At 48.6% G+C, this 22,101-nt stretch overlaps 4 protein-coding genes across 4 annotated transcripts; 1 reads left to right on the top strand and 3 right to left on the bottom strand.

The window, feature by feature from the left end:
• Window positions 1-4,789: 4,789 nt before the first annotated feature.
• LOC128801085 (keratin-associated protein 10-3-like) lies at window positions 4,790-5,425 on the bottom strand. The gene has a single exon (XM_053966724.1). It carries the CDS (start codon window positions 5,423-5,425, stop codon window positions 4,790-4,792), a length of 636 nt encoding a protein of 211 aa, XP_053822699.1.
• Window positions 5,426-9,906: 4,481 nt separating this feature from the next.
• Window positions 9,907-11,593, bottom strand: LOC128801364 (beta-keratin-related protein-like). Its single transcript, XM_053967199.1, has 3 exons — window positions 11,532-11,593; window positions 10,587-10,924; window positions 9,907-10,364 (listed from the first exon to the last, which is right to left on the bottom strand). The coding sequence occupies exons 2-3, from the start codon at window positions 10,903-10,905 to the stop codon at window positions 10,111-10,113; spliced, it is 573 nt and encodes a 190-aa protein (XP_053823174.1). The 5' UTR covers window positions 10,906-10,924; window positions 11,532-11,593; the 3' UTR covers window positions 9,907-10,110.
• Window positions 11,594-17,558: 5,965 nt separating this feature from the next.
• On the bottom strand, window positions 17,559-18,062 carry LOC128801087 (scale keratin-like). Its single transcript, XM_053966725.1, has one exon. It carries the CDS (start codon window positions 18,060-18,062, stop codon window positions 17,559-17,561), a length of 504 nt encoding a protein of 167 aa, XP_053822700.1.
• Window positions 18,063-20,203: 2,141 nt separating this feature from the next.
• On the top strand, window positions 20,204-21,699 carry LOC128801305 (scale keratin-like). Its single transcript, XM_053967121.1, has 2 exons — window positions 20,204-20,239; window positions 20,749-21,699. The coding sequence occupies exon 2, from the start codon at window positions 20,770-20,772 to the stop codon at window positions 21,331-21,333; it is 564 nt and encodes a 187-aa protein (XP_053823096.1). The 5' UTR covers window positions 20,204-20,239; window positions 20,749-20,769; the 3' UTR covers window positions 21,334-21,699.
• Window positions 21,700-22,101: the final 402 nt, after the last annotated feature.

Here is a 22,101-nt window from a genome sequence, read left to right on the forward strand (position 1 = left end):
ATCCGATCCAGAGGGAATCGCGGGGCTGGGATCGCTCCTGGAATTGTTCCTGGGATCATTCCTGGGATTGTTCCTGGGATCATTCCTGGGATTGCTCCTGGGGATCGTTCCTGGGATCAATCCTGGGATCATTCCTGGGATGAAGGAGCAGCCCCAGCCCCTCTCGGAGCCCTCCCCTCGCTCTCTATTTGCGGATTTGCTTCTTTTTCACCTGGATTTGGTAACCCAAACCTTTGCTGGGCTTGGCAGGGCGGGGGTAGGAATTTCGGGGATAGGAGGAGTAGGAATTTTGGGAATAAGAGAGGTAGGAATTTCGGGGATAGGAGGGGTAGGAATCTCGGGAAAAGCAGGAGGAGGAGGAGAAATTCCAGCCACCAGAAGCGGCTCCGGGCTCGAAGGAGCTCTGGACAGCTCCGGACTCGAAGGAATTTCCCATTCCCGCTGGGAATTCGGATCCCACGATGCTCTCCTGGGGGCAGGAGCTGAGGATGGGCCCCGGGAAGGTGATGACCACGGGCGGGGGGTGGATGAGAGCCCGGGAGTCCCCACAGGAGGTGACACAGGGCTGGCTGCAGGCGCTGGCCATGGGCTGGGGGCAGGACACGGCGCAGGGCTGCTGGAAGGACATTGCGGGGCTGGAGGTAACACAGAGAGGGGACAACGTGAGGGGACAGAGCAAAGGGGAACCCTCATTTATTTATAATTTATCATTTATCAATTATCATTTATTTATCAAGTATTGATTATTAATTATTAATATTTATTATTTATTTATTCGAATAATCATATTTCCAATGTTCATATATTCCAATATTCACATTTCCAATTTTAATATTTTCAGTGCTCATAAATCCAATGTTCATAATTCTTATATTTTTTATATTCATATTTCAAATATTCATATATTTTAAAATTTGTCTTTTCAATATTCATATTTCCAATGTTCATTTTTCTAATATTCATTCATACATACATTCATTCAATTATTAATCTTTTCAATATTTATATTTCCAATAGTCACAGAATCACAGAATCACAGAATAATGAGGTTGGAAGAGACCTCTAAGATCATCAAGTCCAACCTATACCTTAACACCTCAACTAGTCAAATATTCAAATTTTCATAATTCGTCTTTTTGATAGTCATATTTCCAATATTAATATTTTCAACTTTCATATTTATAATACTCGTATTTCTTATATTCATATTCCAAATATTCATTTATTAAATTCATCTCAGAACTAACACATTTTGCCTCATTTATTTCCGACTGTTCTGTTCCCAAATCTTGAACCATCTCCCACCTCTCCTTGTGAATTTTTTAGTGGTAAATTCAATAATTTTCAAGCTCAAACCCTGTCCGACCCCCCAGACCTGACTTACGTGGTGGCACAGCAGGAGATGGGATGAGAATCGCAGAAAAATTATTTAAAATCTCGCTGCAGGAGCTTTTATAGAGCCTCACTTCGCCCCGGGGGAAGGGAACAAATCCTGCCCTCTGTGTCCCCATTGTCCCTCAAATGCCTTTTTTTTTTTTTACTTTTGTCTCTCAATCAAGGCAATTCTGACCATTGTTTCTCCCAAAACTCCACCTGGCGTGCCTTTAAATCCCAGAGATTTTGGGATGTCAGACAGGGAGGGCGATTCCCACCCTTGGCACAACTCCCGAGCTGAAGATTTATTTTGCTGTGAGCTTTCATATAGATTTTTTTTCTCCAAATGGTATCAGAATCCGCCAAATCAATATCCCCATGTGGATTGGCCTCTCCATCCCCTGTTTTTGTTTCTCCAAATGGAGAATTCCTGGCTCAGAGCCAGCGCAGGAGATGAAAGGAGCAAGGCCTTGGGCTCCTCCCTGGATCTCCTTCCCCGCTGAATCAACAGCCAGGGCTGGGATTTCACCTCAGACTTTTTAATAATCCCCGTGAGGAAATTGGCACCAAAAATTACCCAATTCCCACTGGGTGTTGGGCAAATGAGGGGTTGGGTGGGAAAAACAAGGGTTTGACATCGTCCCGAGATCTGAGAACACCGAGATGGCGAGGGGAGGATTAAAATTCAAGTTAAAATTAAATTGTTTTGGCAGCAGCTTGAGTCAGTGCGATCGCAGGGGAAACACGATTTCCAGGGGAGGAGCCACAGAGAAATCTAGGGATCATTCCCAGCCCCTGAGGAGGAGGAGGAGGAGGAGGAAGGTTTTGGGGTGAGGATGAAGAAGGGCAAACAATGATTCAGGAATCTGGAGATGTTTTTCAGAGATCTTAATTTCCCCGACATCACTCCTGAGTCAGGACCCGGCGCCCGCTCCAGACTTCCCCTGGGAGCTGCTGAGCCCACAGAAAATCCTGCTTTACTAAGCATTAATTAGCAATAATCAGCTTTTCCCTTGCTCTTTCCGGGCCCGCACCTCCCACACGAGACAGGGAATCACAGGAGGGTTAAGGTTAGGGGTTAGGCTTAGGCTTAGGTTTAGGTTTAGGTTTAGGTTTAGGGTTGGGTTAGGTTTAGGATTCTCTAAGATCGTATTTAATCCATGTTTTTCCAAATCTAAGGAGGAATTTTGCATTTTTTTCGGGGGGATAGAACTGATTTTTTTCTGGAAATGCTTGATGTATTTCAATGCCCCTCACTACAAAATGATATCGAGGTGAAGTTCCCATTATCCTGCCCCTCCATCCCTTGGGAATTGTTCATTCACTTGTTTTTTTCGACTCCTTCATGTCCTGGAAACCACAACTGAGTCACCCCAAAGCTTCTCCTCCCCTGGGGGGACAATCCCAATCTCTATTCCCAATCTCCACTCTCTATCTCCAATCCCAATCTCTAATCCTGATATCCAGTCCTGATCTCCAATCCCAATCTCCAATCTTGATCTGCAGTCCTGATCTCCAAGAGGAATTCCAGTTTTTTTCCAAGTGGTTTTGGTGTTTTTTCCACAGCTGGATTATCCTCAGGTTTTCTTGTTTTACTTCTCTCTTCAAATATCCCTTTTTTTTTTTGTTTGTTTGTTTGTTTCCCACCTCTGTATATTAAAGCTTTTCATGGATATCCACAAAAAAGTTGGAGAATCCCTTTTTCTAAAGAATTTGGTGGGGAATTAAGGAGGCAAAATTGCTGGAAATGGATTTTTTTCCAGCCTGGTAACTTGGGGTTTGGTTCTTAATAAAATAGTATTTATTTTTATTTAGCTTATATTTTTTTCAGTGTTAAAAAACCCCAATTTGTTTGAAAATATGAAGAGAGTGAACTTCTGGAATGACTGAGCTGAGGGATTCCAATGGATTTTGGGAGCCCCTCTTTAAACTTGAGCTGAAGGGAAACGTTCTCAAGTCTCGATTATTGGCACCATAAAACAAGAGAAGAGCAACTTTAGGGTGAAAATCATCAATTTACTAAAATTAAAAAAAAGTATTCGGAATAGATAAGGAAATAAACCATGTGAAATGATGAAATAATGAAAATTATGACCTTGTTGTTTTTGTTTTTTTTTTTTTCTTTCCCAGATCGATTATTCCAGTTTTAGGGCATGTAACCCAAATAAAACCTAATTAACATTAAATTAACATTCCAGGTCCAGGCGTAATCCAGCCTGGGAATGTTTGGGAAGCGTGCTGGCTCTTTTTGTTGTGCGGAAGCCCTGGGATATTTTGGGGCAGGGGTAATTTTGGGGCGGGGAATGACCCGGAATTCCAGCTCCAACGTGGCCATTAGGGAAGAATGAACTGAACATGATCTTTAGGATAAAAAACAGCACCTGGAATAGCTCAGAATGGGATGAGCAGGACACGCCTGGCATCCCAAACTGCCCGGAGGGATCCGCTGCTGGCACCGGCTCCTGGAATTTGGAGCTCCACGTCCCTCCCTGTCACTGCGGAGAGGTGGAGAAGAGTCCTTGGAAAAGCAGTTCAGGAAAGTTTGGATGCAGAAATGTGGAGAAAAGCTTGGGTTTGGCTCAGTTCCCTTTGTTTAGAGGGAAGAAAATCCCCAAACAGGGCTGGGTATGAACAGGACACTAAACATTCCCATTTAGCTTCAATCTGAAGGTTTTATCCTGGAAAATGCAAAGCCAGATGTTTTTAGGAATAAAGTATTTTATCCCAGAAAATGCAGAGCCAGGGCTTTTTTAGGGATAAAATCTCTTATCCCAGAAAATGCAGAACCAGAGTTTTTTTAGGGATAAAATCTCTTATCCCAGAAATGTAACCCTAAATTTTACCTTCAGTCATGTTTGGAGCAGTCCAGGAAGGGCCTGGAGGTCGCCTGTCCCTCTATCCAAGGCTGAGTGTCACCAAGAGAGCCCAAGGAGCAGAGGAAAAAGGGAATTCAGAACGGGTTTGATGCAGCAGCATTTTAATGGGAATGCAAAGTGGAGCCGAACATTTGCAGAGAGAACAATGCAGACAAAGAGGAGTCGGCTCCGAGAAAAGCCCCAGATCACCCAAAATCACCCAAAATCATGATCACCTGCTCCAGCCTGACCCCTTCCAGCCCGACAGCCCCTCCCCTCACACTTGCTAAGACCTTCCAATCCCTACCATTCCCCAAATCCCTCGGTTCCGATCCACGCGTGGTGTCAAACTGGGCAGAGAAAGTCCAAAGCACAGACAGAAGAGGCAAAGCCCCAAGAAGAAAGAAAAGCCTGAACTAAACTAAAGCTCTATCCTAGACTTAAAACACAGGGTCCTGGTTTCCAGTGGCGCTTCCCTCTCCGGCAGCCTTCAGATCACATTCCGTATTCCTTCACTTCTTCCCTCGTTCCTTTCTGTGGTTATTTCCCTCAAAAATAGCTCAGATCTTCTTGCAGAGACCCCTCTGGCACGGGTGCTTCCAGCGGGTGGAGAAGGTGTAGGAGCGCTCAGGGACGCACTTGGTGGCACAGGGCGTGGCACAGGGCGTGGCGCAGGGCGTGGTGCAGGTGGGGACGCACTTGGTCACGCACTTGGTGGCACAGGAGGTGGTGGCACAGGGTGCGGCGCAGGGCGCGGGGCACGGTGGGGCGCACTTGGTGGCACAAGGTGGGGGGCAGGGCGGGGCACAGGGCGGAGGACAGGGCGGAGGACAGGGTGGGGCACAGGGTGGGGCACAGGGCGGGGGACAGGGTGGGGCACATTGGGTGACACACGGGGGGTCACACTTGGCCACGAACTGCGGCACGCAGCAGGACTCCAGGCACTCCAGGCCCTTCTGGCCCGTCCCGATGGGCACGCCCGCCTCCAGCGCCCCGGCCAGCTCGGCCGACTCAGTGGAGCCCACCACGGTCTCCTGCGGGTACGTGGTGAGGATGGGCCCCGGGAAGGTGACAACCACGGGTGGTGGGAAGATGATGACCCGCGAGTCGGGACAGGCCACCACGCAGGGCTCATTGCAGGCGGCGGCGCGTGGATCGGGGCAGGCCTCACCGCACACGGTTTTCTCGCAGGACATCTTGCGGCTGGGCTGGACCTGCAAGGAGGGGACAAATGTCAATCCCAAGGAGCCAGAGGGATGGGATCAATCCCTGGAAAGGCACGAGGTGGGAGGTGGGTAGATAACCACTCAGCTCTGCTTGGCTTGGCTCTTCTTGGTGACATCCAGAGCCCTGGGAACACAAACACCTCTCTGGGGACACCAGAACACCTCTTTTGGGGACACCAGAACACACCTCTTTGGGGACCCCATACCACCTCTTTTGGCAGCACCAAGCCACCTCTTGGAGGACATCAAATCACCCCTTTGGAGATACAAAAACACCTCTTTGGGGACACCAAAATACCTCTTTGGGGACACCAAATGACCCCTTTGGGGCCATTGTTTAATTAATATAATGTTTTCTCCTGTGCAATTTGGGCTCCAGGGGTGGAGCTCAGTGAAATGAGGGCAACACATAAACCACTGTAGGAATGGACAACATGAGAGGTTTTACCTTACCCAATTTGGGCAAAGTCTGGGCTAAGAAGATAAAAATCCAAGGACTATTATCCCTGTGATGGAATTGATCCATAAGGATACCAATAATTACGGAATTAGTGCAGTCAGTTCAGAACAGGTGCCTTTGCCACAGATATTGAGCACAAAACTCACTTGGAAAATTCAATAAAAACCTTTTGCAAGATCATGAGGAAAAACTGAAGCACAACAAAAACCTGAGAGCAGCTGTCCCAGATTTAAATTTCAGAGGGATTAAAACTGTTCCCAAACCAGGGCTGAGTTCTTCTTTCGGGTTTTGAAATAAATTTAAAGGTGGGGATTTGGAAAACAGCACAAAAGTCCGTTTCAAGTCATCATTTCAACCTTACCCAAATTCCATCTCAAAGCACCCAGTGAAGGTGCCGCTTAATCTGTTGTTGCAGATTAAGTTGAATATTTTGGGTTCAGCCCAGGTGATTATTTATTTTTTTAGCTGCATATTGGAGAAGCCTGGGTGGGGTTGAGTTTGACTCAAGCCATTTTCGTTTTCTTTCTGCGTTCTAAACACAATGCCCAAATGTGCATAATTCACCCAAATTTAAACCCTAATCCAGGTGCTCTTCTGATCTTCCCACCCTTTAAATCTGCTACAACTCTGAATTCCCTGTCCTTGAATTGACCCTGATCAGAGACCAAAACAGAGGAAAGGAATAACTTAAAACCAGACCTAAACACAGAGCACAGCACATCCCAAACAGATTCAAATATTTTCACTTTGCATAAAACCAAAGCTTTGCATAAACAGAACAAAACCACCCAAAGCAGCTTCCCAAGCTGACATTTTTTGGGTCATTCCTGTATCTCCTGCATAGGAAAACCAGGAATTTTGTAGGGCCGCATCCACAGGGATGTTGTGTCCTCATCCACGGGTGACTGCAGCTCTGCCCATCTCAATATTTCTAAAACTTGTGTTTAAATATCTGTACCACCTCTGCCCAAAATCAGATAAAAATTGGAAGCCACAAGGTCAGAACCGCCCTGCCAGGTGGAAGCTGCTGGCTGAGGTATTTTAAGGTTACCTAAAGGCTGAATCCATTAAATTTTCATAAAGCAATAGAATTAAATGTTTTTAATATTATCTAGATTGCAAATACATTTTTAAACTATGATCCCGCAGCGCTTCTGGATGAATAATCAAAATTATTTTGATTATTCCATGAAAATAAATGGAACTGTTTTCCAGAATGGCAGAACACGAATCCAAAATTCAGCGCTGAGTTAAACGTAAACATTTTTAAAATCAGACTCATTTTATTGTATTATTTTAGGAAGAAGTTATATCAGAATCCAACTTACTCAGTTCACCGAGGAGAAGCCAACAGGACCCGCTGGAAGCTCCCTGAGTCAGGAATGGTTTTTATATCCCCAGCTGGACCACCAGGCTGATGCAAGAAAATAACGTCATATTTGGGCATTAGGTCCCATTACTCCCCAAACCAAATTTGAGGGGTAATTACAGTAATTGCTTTGCTTTGCTCACTGTTTGTGTTGATTACCCTTTTCTCACCAGCACATGACCGCTGTTGTTTGGGCCCGGATTCTTCTCATTTCAGAGTTTTGAGGCTCAAATTTATTCTTGCAGCTCTGCCAAGGTGAAAACCCGGGGTGAGCTCAGCTTTGCAGAAGCTCCTGAGCTTTGCAAGGCTCGTCCTTGCAGCTCCTTAATCCCAGGATTTGTTTTCCTGGCCTCCAAGAATGCAGCAGAGCCTAACCCAGCATTAGCTGTGAGTGTTCCTGGCTGCTTCCAAACTTGTTGGGACGTGTTTATGGGAACGGCTGGACTGGAGTGGCCGAGTCGGCTCCCAGAGCCACTCCCGGTTGAGCCCGTGGGGCTCTGGCTCCTCGTTTGGTGTCTGAGTCCAGGATCCGACTCATCCCAAGTTCCAAACCTCGAGGAGTTCCACCTCAGCATGAGGGTGAACTTCCTTCCATGGAGCTGCTGCCCAGGGAGGGCAGAATTCGGATTGTCCCTGTCTGGAAGTCATCCCAAACCCACGTGGATGTGTCCCTGTGTCACCTGCCCTGGGAGATCTCCAGAGGTCACTTCCAACCCCAACAATCCTGGGATTCTAGGATATAAAACAACACCGGGAGTTGACGTGGCCAGTGGAGCCCCGGTTTAGCACAAAACTCCTCCTCTGCCACAAAATTCGTGCCCGTGAAGAAATCGGAAGTGGGAAAGTCCCTTTTGGGAAAAGTGGGATGGTCAGAGGGATCCTGGTGTGGGATAAATCACTCCATCCCCAGTTCCTTTCCTGGTGGTTTTGGTCACCAGAAAAATGTTGGAGTGTGGAGGAGTGTGGGAAACTCAGAGCTAGGGGAGAAGCCACCAAAGACAATAATTCCCTGTTTAACACAGGGAAAACCAGGAAAAAAAACCCCAGGATTTATTTAAGGTCGCTCAGGACAACTTTGGATCCAGAGGACAAAGAGTTACAGCCCCAGTTCATGCTGGGGCGAAGCAGAAATTCATGGCATGCTGGAAGCTCAGCCCCCAAGGTGAGAGAAGCCCAGTCCCATTTAAATCCCCAAATATGCCCTGATTTGGGAAGGTGAGTGTTTGTCCAAGTGGATTGAAATGGTATCATTAGGATAACAAACACAGGGGCAGGCTTTTAATCCCAAAGAACCAGAGGGATCCGAATTCCTGAGGCTGAGTCAGGGGAATCACGTGGGTGGCCCTGACACATTTGTTTGGAAGGGACGCTATGATTCAGTCCTGGTTTAATTCCCGCAGCCTGTCATTAACTTCAGAGAGCCACGGCGCTTTGCATGAGTAAAACATGAGTGGGTGTTTGCAAAACCATCCCCAAGCATTTCCTCACAGCATTCCCAATGAGTGCTTTTGCCCAGGGGAGCCTCTGGGATCGCTCTGCTTCCAGGAGGGAACGGAGAGCACGGAGGTCGTGACAAAAATAAACCAAAAAAATAGAAAGCAGGAAGGAGAAAAATGAGCCCAGGAAATGCTGGGGGTGCTCAAAAACAACTGGTTTGGGGTGGCAGGTCCTGGGATCGTGGTGCCAACCTGATCCAGGGCTCCTCAGCTGAGCGTGGCACAAAAATCTGGAGTTGGGAAGGTGGGATGGGCCCCTGAGAGAGGATTTTAAAGGAATCACAGAAATGGGATGGTTTGGGTGGGAAGGGACCTTAGAAATCCCTTCATCCATGGGCAAGGACACCTCCCACCATCCCAGTGGCTCCAATTCCCATCCTGCCTGGCCTTGAACACTTCCAGGGATGGGGAATTAATGGATCAGGATCAGGATGGGGATCAGTAGGACCTATCAGGGGCTGCTTTTCCTGGAGCAGCCCAACCCAGCAACCTCTGGCAGCTTCGGAAAAATTTGGAGACACTGGAATTCCTTTCCAGCTCCTTTCAGCAGTGCCAGCCCTGCCAGGAGGATTCCTTCTCCTCCTCCTTCTCTCTCCTTAACAGCAGCAGCCACCTGCAGCTTTTATCCTGTTTTTGGCTCTCTCGGGGGCATTCCCAACTCCAGGTCTTCATCTCTTGCCAGGTTTCAGCCCCAGGAATTCCCCAAAAGCCCCTTGGAAGGGAAGAGCCTCTCTGCCGTTCCCGGCAGGAATTCCCTTCCCCAGAGCAGCTCCAGAGGGAGCTTTTGGACCAGCCTGACTTAATTAATTAATTCTGGCTGCAGGAATTAATTCTTGTGCATGTTTTTATTTATTTACATGGATAAAATCAGGGATGAGGAAGTGGTTGTACAATCCCAGTTGGAAAAGGATTTCAGACTTCAAACTGGTGAAGTTTGAGAATAAGAGATGTTGTGGGCAGGAAATTTAAATAAATATGAATTATTTGAGAACTTTGGGATGGGGAAGGATCTGGAGAAGTTGGCAGGGAGCTGGGTGGGGCCTCCAACCCTCCCAAATTCCTGAATTAGGCCAAAAGGATGAGTTGGAAATAGGAGTTACAAGGAAAAAAAAAAGCAACATGGGAATTTGAATGCAACAGAACTTTAATGGCAGGGAAGGGGTCGGGGCAGAGTCACAGGCAGGGAGCACAAAGGACGATTCCCAGGGCTTTGGGAAGCGATGCAGTTCCACAGAAGCTGGAGAAGGTGATCCCTGAGATGTCCTTAGCTGGCAGCTTCCCCAGGAGCTGAGCCCAGCCCGCGGCTGCTGCCGGGGGAGCCGGGGCTGCCTCAGAAATAAAAGGAGCCGCAGTTTCCTCCTCCAAACCTCCTGGAGCTGGAGCTGCCTCCTCCGTAGGATCCCCCTCCATAGGAGCCGCCCCCAAAGGAGCTGCCCCCACCGCAGGAGCCCCCGAAGCCGCCACCCGAGGAACCGAAGGATCTTCTGCTCCCAAAGGATCTGCCTCCTCCATAGGAGCCCCCGGAGCCAAAGGATCTGCCCCCTCCATAGGAGCCCCCAAAGGAACCACATCCGTAGGAACCGCCTCCATAGGATCTCCCAATTCTCCCCATGGAACCGCCTCCATAGGATCCCCCAATTCCCCCCATGGAACCGCCTCCATAAGATCCCCCAATTCCCCCCATGGAACCACCTCCATAGGATCCCCCAATTCCCCCCATAGAACCGCCTCCATATGATCCCCCAATTCCCCCCATGGAACCGCCTCCATAAGATCCCCCCATGGAACCCCCTCCATAGGATCCACCCATGGAACCGCCTCCAATGGATCCCCCAATTCCCCCCATGGACCCGCTACCCCCTCCGTAGGGTCCCCCAATGGCGCCCCCAGATCCAGAAGATCCCATGGCCCCCGACGGGAAGGAGGTGCCCACGATGCTCTCCTGGGGGCAGGAGCTGAGGATGGGCCCCGGGAAGGTGATGACCACGGGCGGAGGGTAGACCACGGCCCGCGAGTCCCCGCAGGAGGTGACACAGGGCTGGCTCCAGGCGTCCGCGTAGGGCTGGGGACAGGACACCTCACACGGGGATGAGCAGCCGCTGCTCATCATTGCTCCTGATGACATTCTTGGGATGGACGGCAACCTGTGGCAGCACAGCAATCAGAACTGCAGTGCCCAGAATTCCAGAGGAAAAAGAAATCCTGCTCTGGCGCCTTCCATGAGCAGGAAAAGAAGGGGAAGGAGAGTTTAGAGAGATTCCTGACAACATCTTTTATGATAGAGGGAGAACTGCAGCTCTGCAAAGGAGAAAAATTTAAATGTTCCGGGAGATCTGGGCCTTTACACAATCACCAGGATGATAAAATCTGTAATTTCCTGACTGAAGGAATTATTGCCCTATAAATACGAGATCTCCTCTCTTTTCCCTCCATCCTGAATAAAAGCCAAGCTCGGAGTAGTTAAGCTGTAACCTCCCCATCAAATAATCAGTGCTTAATTGACACTTTCCCTTTGTGGTTGGGAACAGCACAACCTCACATTTTGAGATCTGCATCTCCCAACAGTTCCAGCCACAAAAAACTTCCCTTCCCAAGAGACAGAACTGATAGAATGGAACAATTTGGCTTGGGAAAGAGCCCCGAGTCCAAATTCCTTATCCATTCAGAGCTCTGACAAGGAATCATTTCCCAGTTCAGCACCAACAGCCGCATCCCAGTTAATGGAAATGGAATTAGAGGCAGAGAACTCACCGGGCTCGCAGGGAAAACCGGACTGAGGAGAAGGTACTGGAGAAGCTGCAGGAAAATCCCAGTTTTTATACCCTTCCTGACGGCTCCCAGGCCATGCAACACAACTTTGGGACATCACCAGCGACACTTTTTGCTGTATAAGCGCCTTCTAATTGTAATAATTGCTTTGATAAGTGCTAATGATTCGTAAATCAACTCTTCATCGGCCAATACATGCACACACCCTTTGTCTTGCTGTAATCCTTAAATAATTTTTAGATGATTTTGTGGCTGCTGCTATTTCCTGACCTGGTTTGACTTGGGAATTGGCTTGGAAGGGCAATGGATCAGGAATTCCCTCAGCAAGGATAAAAATCAGTTTGGCTTTGCCAGGGGAAATATTTTTTCTTCTGCAGAAAATTCCCTGGAAATCCAGAATTGGGGAAAACCCCCAAATTTTGTGTTTATAAATCCTTGGATGGGAAGGGTCATTTTTCATACCCATTTAAGCCAAGGAGCTCATTAAAAGTACTTAAATAAATTCCTTGGATGCTCATTGTCATCCAAGGAAGCCCTGTGGGAGAGCATTTAATTATTCTAATTCTCCTTTTGTCACATTAATTTTCATAATTCTCCTTTTGTCACCTTAATTATCCTAATTCCCCTTTTGTCCCCTTTTGGGACAGCTGCAATATTCCAGGGAGACACGTGTCCAGGAGGTATCATTGGAGGAAGAAACCAAAATATTTTTGAGTGCATGAAGCTGATTCCATCTAAAACACAATAAAAGCATCTCAAGACTGGCCAGGATTATTTTTTCAGGGAATTTCTTGAATTCCCTGAAAATTCCAGCAGAATTCCTGGGTTTAAACCTCATCTGGTGAAAGGCGGAAATGTATAAATAGGAGGAGAAATCTCCAAGCAAAATTCCCAATTTATCAATCACCAGAAACATCTAGGAGGGTTTTAGATGTGATGGATATTTTGGGGTGGTTGCCACAGACAAACATCTCACACAAATTGGTGTCATCAAATCCCAGACTGGCGGGGGGGGTTGATTCTAAATCTAAGTCAGCTGAAGAGATTTGAGATTTGAAATTTGAGATTTGAGTTAAAGGGGAGATTCAAGATTTGAGATTCGAGGTTCGAGATTTGAGGTTTGAGATTTGATTCTCGGTCACAGCTGTGAGAGGGAAGTGACTCCAGTTTGGAGCTGGAATTCCATCTTGTTTTTCCTGGAAAGGGTGATCAGACCTTGGAAAGGGCTCCCTGGAGGTGTCCAAGGAACACCTGGCCATTGGTCTGGGTGACCAGATGGGGATCAGTCCCAGGCTGGACTCCATAGAAAAAACCTTGGAGCTCTTTTCCAACCTCAACAATCCCAAAATTCTGTGATCATCCCGTATTTCACATTTCTATCACGATAAAGTTCATTGTCGGTATTTACATAACTCCTTTCCCCACATTTCTGGTGTTTCCAGGCCCGATTGGAAAACAGAACACAAGGAGCTGATATCGGGGTTAAGATCTTGCAACAGAACCCGAACAAGCCCTGTCAGGCCCCGGTGACATCCCCGGGTTTGACAGCTCTGCCAGTCAGCAATTCCTCCTTGACTCCTCAATTAATGTGAAACTTTCTGGGTTCCTCCAGTTGGGTTGGGAAATATCGATTTACATGGAAATTCCTGGGTTCTGCTGCTGGTTCTCCCATTCCGGCAGCTCTGGGAAGTGGCAGCAGTTCCACCAACTCCTCAAAATCCCGATTTTGGGGTGGAAAGCGAACTATGGTGCAGGAAACAGATTTATTAATCAATAAATCCCTCAAGTGGATCTAAACTCATTCCAGCTTTAATTTCAGCGAGGCCCAGGGACAGCACCAGCTCTGAGGTGACTTCCTGGGGGTCGGAATGTGGAGCAAATGGGATCAAACCCAAGGGGTGCAGTGCTTGGAACGTGACTTGGGATTAATAATGAATTTATCACGTCACTTAGGAGAACAATTAGGCCAATTAATGAAACAATCCAGCCAGCAAAACATGGTTTGGTAACGCGTGGGAAGCTCTTGCACAAAGCGCAGTTCCCATCCCACTGGGGGTCAGAAAAAGTATAAAAGAGCCCTTGGAATTCTGCAGTGCCATCCACGGCTGCTCCTCGTCTCCACTTCTCCAGACCTGGTGAGTTGGATCTTCTTTGTCCTCTGCATGAATAGGGGAAAATATTTTCTGTCTTTTCTCTCCTTCCCAAAAGATGTTTTCAGGAATCTTTCTAAACTCTTACTCTCTTTTCCTGCTCATGGAAGGCACCAGAGCAGGATTTCTGTTTCCTCTGGAATTTTGGGCATTGTAGTTAGGATTTATCCCCTGCTTCAGGTTCTTCTCCATCCCAAAAGGTGTCTCCAGGACACGGAGGGCTTGCTCTCCTGCAAAAACTGTGGTGCCCAGCAATTCCATTTGCCTTTTCCAGGCTTTAAAATCCAAAGTCCCATCCATGCCTGCATTTGTAGGCACGGGATCAATGACAGGACTGGAATTTTGCAGGCACTGGGATCAATTCCAGGTTGTTGGTGACCACGGTAACTTTATCTTATGGTCCAAAAAACTTCTGGGGATGAGCTGCTCCCAAAGGCCTCTGAGTTTGGCTCTGCCCTCCAGGATTCCCAGCACCGCCAGGGCAGAAGGAAACCCTTTAAGAATCAGCAGAGCTCAGTGCAGAAAAACGCAGAAAAGGGACAAACCTGACTCTTCCCAAACTCTCCTTCCCCCTTTTTTCCTGCTCATGGAAGGCACCAGAGCAGGATTTCTTTTTCCTCTGGAATTCTGGGCACTGCAGTTCTGATTGCTGTGCTGCCACAGGTTGCCGTCCATCCCAAGAATGTCGTCAGGAGCGATGATGAGCAGCGGCTGCTCATCCCCGTGTGAGGTGTCCTGTCCCCAGCCCTACGCGGACGCCTGGAGCCAGCCCTGTGTCACCTCCTGCGGGGACTCGCGGGCCGTGGTCTACCCTCCGCCCGTGGTCATCACCTTCCCGGGGCCCATCCTCAGCTCCTGCCCCCAGGAGAGCATCGTGGGCACCTCCTTCCCGTCGGGGGCCATGGGATCTTCTGGATCCGGGGGCGCCATTGGGGGATCCTATGGAGGGGGTAGCGGGTCCATGGGGGGAATTGGGGGATCCATTGGAGGCGGTTCCATGGGTGGATCCTATGGAGGGGGTTCCATGGGGGGATCTTATGGAGGCGGTTCCATGGGGGGAATTGGGGGATCATATGGAGGCGGTTCTATGGGGGGAATTGGGGGATCCTATGGAGGCGGTTCCATGGGTGGATCCTATGGAGGCGGTTCCTTTGGGGGCTCCTATGGAGGTGGCAGATCCTTTGGGAGCAGAAGATCCTTCGGTTCCTCGGGTGGCGGCTTCGGGGGCTCCTGCGGTGGGGGCAGCTCCTTTGGGGGCGGCTCCTATGGAGGGGGATCCTACGGAGGAGGCAGCTCCAGCTCCAGGAGGTTTGGAGGAGGAAACTGCGGCTCCTTTTATTTCTGAGGCAGCCCCGGCTCCCCCGGCAGCAGCCGCGGGCTGGGCTCAGCTCCTGGGGAAGCTGCCAGCTAAGGACATCTCAGGGATCACCTTCTCCAGCTTCTGTGGAACTGCATCGCTTCCCAAAGCCCTGGGAATCGTCCTTTGTGCTCCCTGCCTGTGACTCTGCCCCGACCCCTTCCCTGCCATTAAAGTTCTGTTGCATTCAAATTCCCATGTTGGTTTTTTTTTCCCTTGTAACTCCTATTTCCAACTCATCCTTTTGGCCTAATTCAGGAATTTGGGAGGGTTGGCGGCTCCAGGATGAGAACCAGACGCAATTATCCCACTCAGCACTGGGTTTGAGGGGGGGACAACAAATTTTCCACCATCAATATTCCCCACTAAATATCTTTTATATCCCTATTTTTGCCTCACGTTTTCTTTTCCACCTTTTCTCCTACAAATCCTTCGGTTGGAAACCACTTTGCCCAGAGCCAGCTGAAATTCTCCTCTCCTAAATCCTGGAGTCACTTTCAGGCCACTTTAACAGGAATTTGGAGCTCTGGTTTCACCCTATGACACATTCTGGGATTTGCTGAACTGAAATTCTGTGGGATCTTTTGCCTCCTCTCTTCAGAGCTTCACCACGATTGCAAACAAATTATCTAATTGTTTTCCAATTGAGCCTGTTCCTTCAGCCCCATTAAGGTTTTTCTCGGAGCTGGTGAATTTATTATGTGCCATCATTAAATTAATGGCAGATTAAAATTCCTAAACCTCTTTAGGCACACAGGGAATTTAAGCAACTTTAGTCGTGTGTCATCTAATTTTCTATTTACCTCCAGAGCTGTCAATTCGATTTTTTAAATCCATTTTCAGCTTAAAGAGAGAGTGAAAAATTTGATTTTCCAAGCAGGAATCTCTCATATTGACAATTTATTTTTCTTGATATTTCCCACATTTCAGTTCATCCTTCTTGATTTAATAAATATTAAGGATTCTATAGTGCAATAAAAAAACATTAAAAACATCTTTTAAACTTTTTTGGGGGGTTCCTGCTCTTGCTCCCATGTTTTCCAAGGGAGTAAAGCCGGGTTTTAGGTCACCTTTGCCACATCTTTAGACCTGGGACTCACCCAGGGTTCTCTCTGTGCTCCCATCCCGACAGAAAACAACAGCACCAGGCGGGATCTGAGCTCTTGTGTCACTCTTCCCTTGGGAAATCCTCTCTTGCACAGCCCGGTGATATTTTGTTGTCATATAAAAGCAGCTGTTTGATGATGCCACAGCCAGGAGAAATTTCTCCACGTCTTGAAGAGTTTGGCGTTGCCAGCTCAGAGTGACGGCTCAGAAATCAAGGAGAGGTTCCTTGGTGGATTTCCTTTGGTTCCCATCCCATCCTCACATTTTCATCTTGGTTTGTGTTCTTTAATACTCCTGAAAATGTGTTCAGCTTTCCTGAGCCTCGGAATTCTGCAGGGAATCACGATAATTCCTAAAAACTGGTTCTAAATATGGTGGCAGAATGGGTGGGGCCGGGCTTTGTCCCAGGGAATGGGCCAGGACAAGGGCGAACGGCCTCAAGCTGTGCAGGGGGAGGTTCAGGGTGGGAAATTTGGGAAAATTACTCCTGGAAAGGGCGGACAAGGAGGTTTGGAGTGGCCACCCCTGGAGGTGTCCAAGGAATGACTGGAGATGGCACTGGTCTGGTCCCAAAGATGGGACTTGATGACGTTGGAGATTTTTTCCAGCCTCAAGGACTGGATTTTATGATTCCAGGAACGAACAGATTCCTTCAGGAGGGAGGAGCTGAGCTAAACCAGGGTGTAAAATAAAAACCTTGTGGCTTTCCAGCCATCAGCTGACCACACCCCACCCCTCACTTGTTCATCCTGCAGCTCAAAGTCGTCACCTCCAGAGACCTCCGTGCCCCCCAGAGAGCAACTGAACCCTTTTCTGCTCGAATTTTGGGTGCTCATCCAACCCTCCATTTCACAACCCCAATTAATTAAACAATTACCTCCCAGTTACCATAAAACCCCGTAATTGCTGCTCACTGAACCAGCTAGAGGAAACCTAGGGAGGTAGAGGAGAGGATGGGACCGAAACGGCCCCACAGAGAAAGGAAATCCCAACAAAATGTGATGATGCAGGAGGATTTTAATAGGCTACACTACAAATGACACCAAACAGACACTCCTTCCTTCTGCCCACTGTCCAAGAAGAATCCACCTTCCACCCATTGTTCTTCTCCTGTCAAGGCTGCACTGACAAACTCCGTGCCAGGCCTTTCAAGCTGTTCTGTTTTTCTTCTCTTGGCACAATGGAAAGAAGGAGCTGGCACTGAAGGGTGATTAACAGAAGTTGTTGTTAATTAAAGACAAAGGGGGAATGAAGGGAAGAGGTGTGGGCCCAGTTCCCAGAAGTCCTGAGCCAGGGTGGCTCCCGTTGATGCTTTTGCCATCTCCAAAAGCCGGTCCCAGCTGCGGGTCTGGATCATGGGGTTCTATCTCCCGGGCCTGCAGATCTTCAGATGCCTCAGTTTCCCAGGCGGGATCCACGGCTGCTGCTGGTGTAGAATTTCCTGAGGTAGCAGCCCCCCGAGGAGGAGCCCCCACATCCAGAGGAGCCCACCTTCCCTGACATGCCCCCAGAAGAGCTCCCACATCCATAGGAGCCCCCAGATCCGTAGGAGCTCCCAGATCCATAGGAGCCCCCGGAGCTATAGGAGCCCCCAGATCCATAGGAGCCCCCAGATCCATAGGAACCCCCAATTCTGGACAGGCCACCAGAGTAGCCTCCCATCCCTGAGCTGTAGGAGGAACCACCGGAGGGCTGGGGCATGGATGATGTCACGATGCTTTCCTGGGGGCAGGAGCTCAGGATGGGGCCAGGGAAGGTGATCCACACGGGTGGGGCATAGACGAGGGCTGTGGAGTCCCCACATGAGGCCACGCAGGGGCCGAGGCCTCTGCTGTAGGCACAGGGCTCGGGACACGCCACCTCGCAGCCAGGCAGGCACCGGGAGCTGATGCAGTTCATGGTTCTCAAGGCTGCAGGAGGAGCTGGGGAAGAGAAGATGGAGTCAGGGAATGTCAGGGACAGCAAATGAGCTCCTTGTCCTTCCTGCTCACAGAACTCCAGGATCCCAGAGGTTGGAAAAGAGCTCCAAGAGCATCGAGTCCCAGCTGTGCCCAAGCCCCACCTGGTCACCCAGACCAGTGTCCAGTCCTTCCTCAGACACCTCCAGGAGTGGCCAGTCCAAACTTCCCTGAGCCCCTTCCAAGGCCTGGCCGCCCTTTCCAGGAGGAATTTCCCCAGATTTCCCACCCTGAGCCTCCCCTGGCACAGCTCGAGGCCTTTCCCTCTTGTCCTAGCCATGTTCCCTGAGATCAGATCCCAAAATCCCCCTGGAAGAGCCCAAAATTCCCCCTGGATCCCCCTTTTCTCCAGGCTGAGCCCCCCCAACTCTTTCAGGATTCTCCAGACCCTTCTCCAGCTGCTCCAGCCCCTCAATGACCTTCCTGAGTTGGGGGACCCAGAACTGGCCACAGGATCGAGGTGTGGCTTCACCTCGTCCCTCAAATCCTCCTGCCCTGGGACAGCATTTCTCCCTCTCCTGTAGAAGAAACCTTGGACTTGGTTTTTCAGTAAACTTAAGCTTTAAATTTGCACCTCAAGCTTTGAAAAGCCACAAGAAAAAATCAAATGACTCCTAAAATTCTGTCTTAAATATCAGATTGATTTTTCCCAAGTGACTGCAGTGAAACTCCAACCGGAAGCAGGATTTCACTGCCACGTCTCCTGGCTAAAATGCCCAAAATCAAGGAACGAGTCCTTTTTTAAAACTGTCGCTACAGAGAATGAGAGAGAGCAGAGATCAGCTTAAATCCAACTCACCTGGAGTAGCAGGAGAAGTCAGGAGAAGGTTTGAGGAGACTCCTGAGATGTTCCTGCTTTTATACCTCTTTGGAGGCAGCTCCTGGGGTATGAAGCATCCCATAAAATCTCTCACCCTTACCAAATTCTGATTTTTTTCCTCTGTGTGACTCCTCTAACGCCTGTAATTATTTTCATAGTTTCCAATTAGCAAATCAACCCTCGACATATACAATCTGGCTCTCATATCATAAATTTGGCTTTTTCATTGTGTGGGAATTTTACAGCCCGGTTCCTGTGCAACATCCCAGGGATGACTGGATTTACAATGGAACCTGACCCCTGCCTGTTATTTTTCATTAATGATTTAAGTGAGGCCTGGACAGATCAACCCTGCAAGTCTGCACGAAAGAACGGCTTGGGTTGATGATGAGATAATTTTGAAGGTCAAACTCATTTGTGAAGAATTTCAGGAGGAATTTCCTCATGGAAAGGGCTTTGGAAGCGGCTGACATAGGGGATTTGGAGTCCTCATCCCTGGAGGTGTCCAAGGAACAACTGGACATTGGTCTGGGTGACCAGGTGGTGATGGCTCAAATGTTGGACTTGACGACCTTGGAGGGCTTTTCCAACCAAGATGATTCCAAGGTTCCAAGTTTGGGATCCATCTTGTGCCATAAAGGCCTGGTGATCTTGGGCTGTGCCCTTGCAGTGGCACTGGTGACATCCTGGTGACAGCGCTGAGCTCAGCATCCCCAAATGAGATTTGATTAAAATTACTCAGAGGTTTCAGGCCTTAGACAACTTCAAGTGTCACTTCAATGCCTTTTGAAATGTGTTTTGCTGTCTCATCCCCTCAATCCGTGGATGCAGGAGGGGTTGCAAAGAGCCCTGACCCCCATCTGAGGTCGGATGATTCTTTTTGGGAGGGATTTCACCCAAATCTGAGGATTACGCCCCAATTGTGTGAGTGACATGAGGGAAGCCACCTTCCTGCGAGTCACTGAAGGAAAATAAACACAGAGATCAGCTCCTGTTTCTTTTGGAACCAGAATTATGCTGAAAGGATTTTCCTCCATGAAGTTTGAGACAAAAGGAGAATTTTGGGGGTTGGGTTTATGTCACTCAAAGCAGGGCTGGAAAAGATCCATAATTACAAGCTGAAATGAAAACAATGCTGAGGCTTAAAAGGATCTGTTTCTTTGTAAGTGATAAGAATTTCGTAAATAATGGATGACATCACATCCTCCCTATTGTCTGAAAATGGGATAAAAGGGGAGAGATCTGAGAAATCTTCCATCCTTGCAGCTCCACTGATTTATTCCCTCCAAGACGACAAGGTAAGTCTCACTTCATTGTACTCCTCAATACTTTGAAATTTCTCCTTTTTTATCTTGCAAAATTCCAACAGTTTTAGAAAAGCTGAGGGAGAGAAGAGTGGATTTAGAAAAGTTGGGGGAAAGGGAAGAAAAGAGCAAGGAGGATTTTCTGTGGGCACTTTCTGAAGGCAAATCTTCCTGTAGATCTACTTGAAAACGGAATTCAAGGGGCTGTTCTGGGCAAGGAATTGTTAAGGATCAACAGTTCAGCCCCAGAGAAAAGGGGAAGATTTTTTTTTTTTTTTTTTTTTTTGAGAGAGATTCAGAAGAAAAAGAGATGTAGTGGTAGGAAAGGAAGAACTGAGAAGCCTCAAACAGGTCAGGAAGGAAGGAGATAGCAGGAAAAATGGTTATTTTGTGAGGGAGGCTTGAACTGGGAGCAGCTGGAAATGGACAAAATGCAACTGGTTCATACTGGGAACCTGTGGCCTGACTGTGCTGCTTGCCTGATCTCACATTTCCTCTCCCAGCTTGATCCCAAATCCCGAGCAATGATGTCGAACGTCGGCTCCGAGTGCCTGCAGGGCTGCGAGGTGGCCTGTTCCCAGCCCTGTGCCTACAGCAGGAGCCTGGAGCCCTGCGTTACCTCCTGTGGAGATTCCAGAGCCGTGGTGTTCCCTCCTCCCGTGGTCCTCACCTTCCCGGGTCCCACCCTCAGCACCTGCTCCCAGGAGAGCGTGGTGGGATCGTCCCATCCCATGGTTTTGGGTGCTTCCATCCCAAGCATCTCTGATGAGTCCTACGGGGTCGGGGGCTCCTTTGGGGCTGGGAGCACGGTGGGGGTGGGACCCTCCTTCGGATCCGGGGGCTCCTTTGGCTACGAGGGCTCCTCGGGGATCAGGGGTCCCTTTGGATATGGGGGTTCCTTTGGTTACGGAATGCAGAATTCCCGCGGGTCCTGTGGCTACAGGGGCGTGCTGGGGGCGAAGGGCTCCTTTGGGTCTGGGGGTGCCTTTGGCTACGGAGGCTCCTCGGGAATGGGGGGCTCCTGGTACGGCCGGAGGTCCCACAGCAGCCACCGTGGATCCTACCTGGGGAGCCAGAGCTCATCCTAAAGCCAAACAACCCAGAGGATGAAAACCCGGGATCCAGATCCATGGCCAGGCCTGGAATTCCGAGGCTGCTCCCTGAAAACCAGGCCCACATCTCTTCCTGCTGTGCCTCATCTTCAATCAAACACCGTTCTGTGGGATGACATCTCTCCTGGAACTCTTTAATTAATCTTGTCCTGTGTCCTTTCTGGTGGGGTGGAAATGCTTCAGAATTCCATGTGGGGTTTTTTGTAAAGGCCCCGGCTTCACCTTGTGGAATGGCTTCTGCCACCCACGGGGGTGGCCTGGCTGCCCTGGGACCACCCACGAATTGCTCTGTTTTGTTTTATTTCATTTACTTTACCCTAATAAAAATCTTTCCAAATTGCATTGGCAGCTTCCTGGTTTTCCTTTCTGTGCAATCCCAGGATCATTTAGGTTGGAAAAGTTCTCCAAGGTCATCAAGTCCAACCTTTGATCCCCACAAAATGAGGTCACCCCTAAGCATCCCAATCCCCCATTACCCTGGCTCCAAGGGTAAACTGGTTTTGACTGGGAGCTGCACCAGTCCATTCCCAGAGGTTTTTCCAACCTGTTGGAAATTATTCTGTGTTATTTATTGGATAATGTGGAATAGATCAGAAAGGGAAAATAGTTTATTGAGGAATTTCAGACTAATTATATTTGCATTAAAGCAGAATTAAATCCCCTCTGATGAGAATTAATTACTGTACAAGGATTCCCTTCTTTCAGACCAGTTTGTAACTGAAACTGTGGTGAAATAAAAGCCAG

Source organism: Vidua chalybeata, chromosome 29 (genome assembly GCF_026979565.1).
Source record: "Vidua chalybeata isolate OUT-0048 chromosome 29, bVidCha1 merged haplotype, whole genome shotgun sequence".
NCBI lineage: Eukaryota > Metazoa > Chordata > Aves > Passeriformes > Viduidae > Vidua > Vidua chalybeata.

What these genes read in the sequence shown, in the direction of transcription:
- LOC128801364 (XM_053967199.1), bottom strand. Translation starts at nt 10,905, where the DNA reads ATGTCATCAGGAGCAATGATGAGCAGCGGCTGCTCATCCCCGTGTGAG. An exon ending in CATTGGAGGCGGTTCCATGG is followed by an intron (nt 10,365 to 10,586) that starts GTGGATCCTATG and finishes GATCCTATGGAG; the next exon opens with GCGGTTCCTACGGATGTGGT.
- LOC128801305 (XM_053967121.1), top strand. Translation starts at nt 20,770, where the DNA reads ATGATGTCGAACGTCGGCTCCGAGTGCCTGCAGGGCTGCGAGGTGGCC.
- LOC128801085 (XM_053966724.1), bottom strand. Translation starts at nt 5,425, where the DNA reads ATGTCCTGCGAGAAAACCGTGTGCGGTGAGGCCTGCCCCGATCCACGC.
- LOC128801087 (XM_053966725.1), bottom strand. Translation starts at nt 18,062, where the DNA reads ATGAACTGCATCAGCTCCCGGTGCCTGCCTGGCTGCGAGGTGGCGTGT.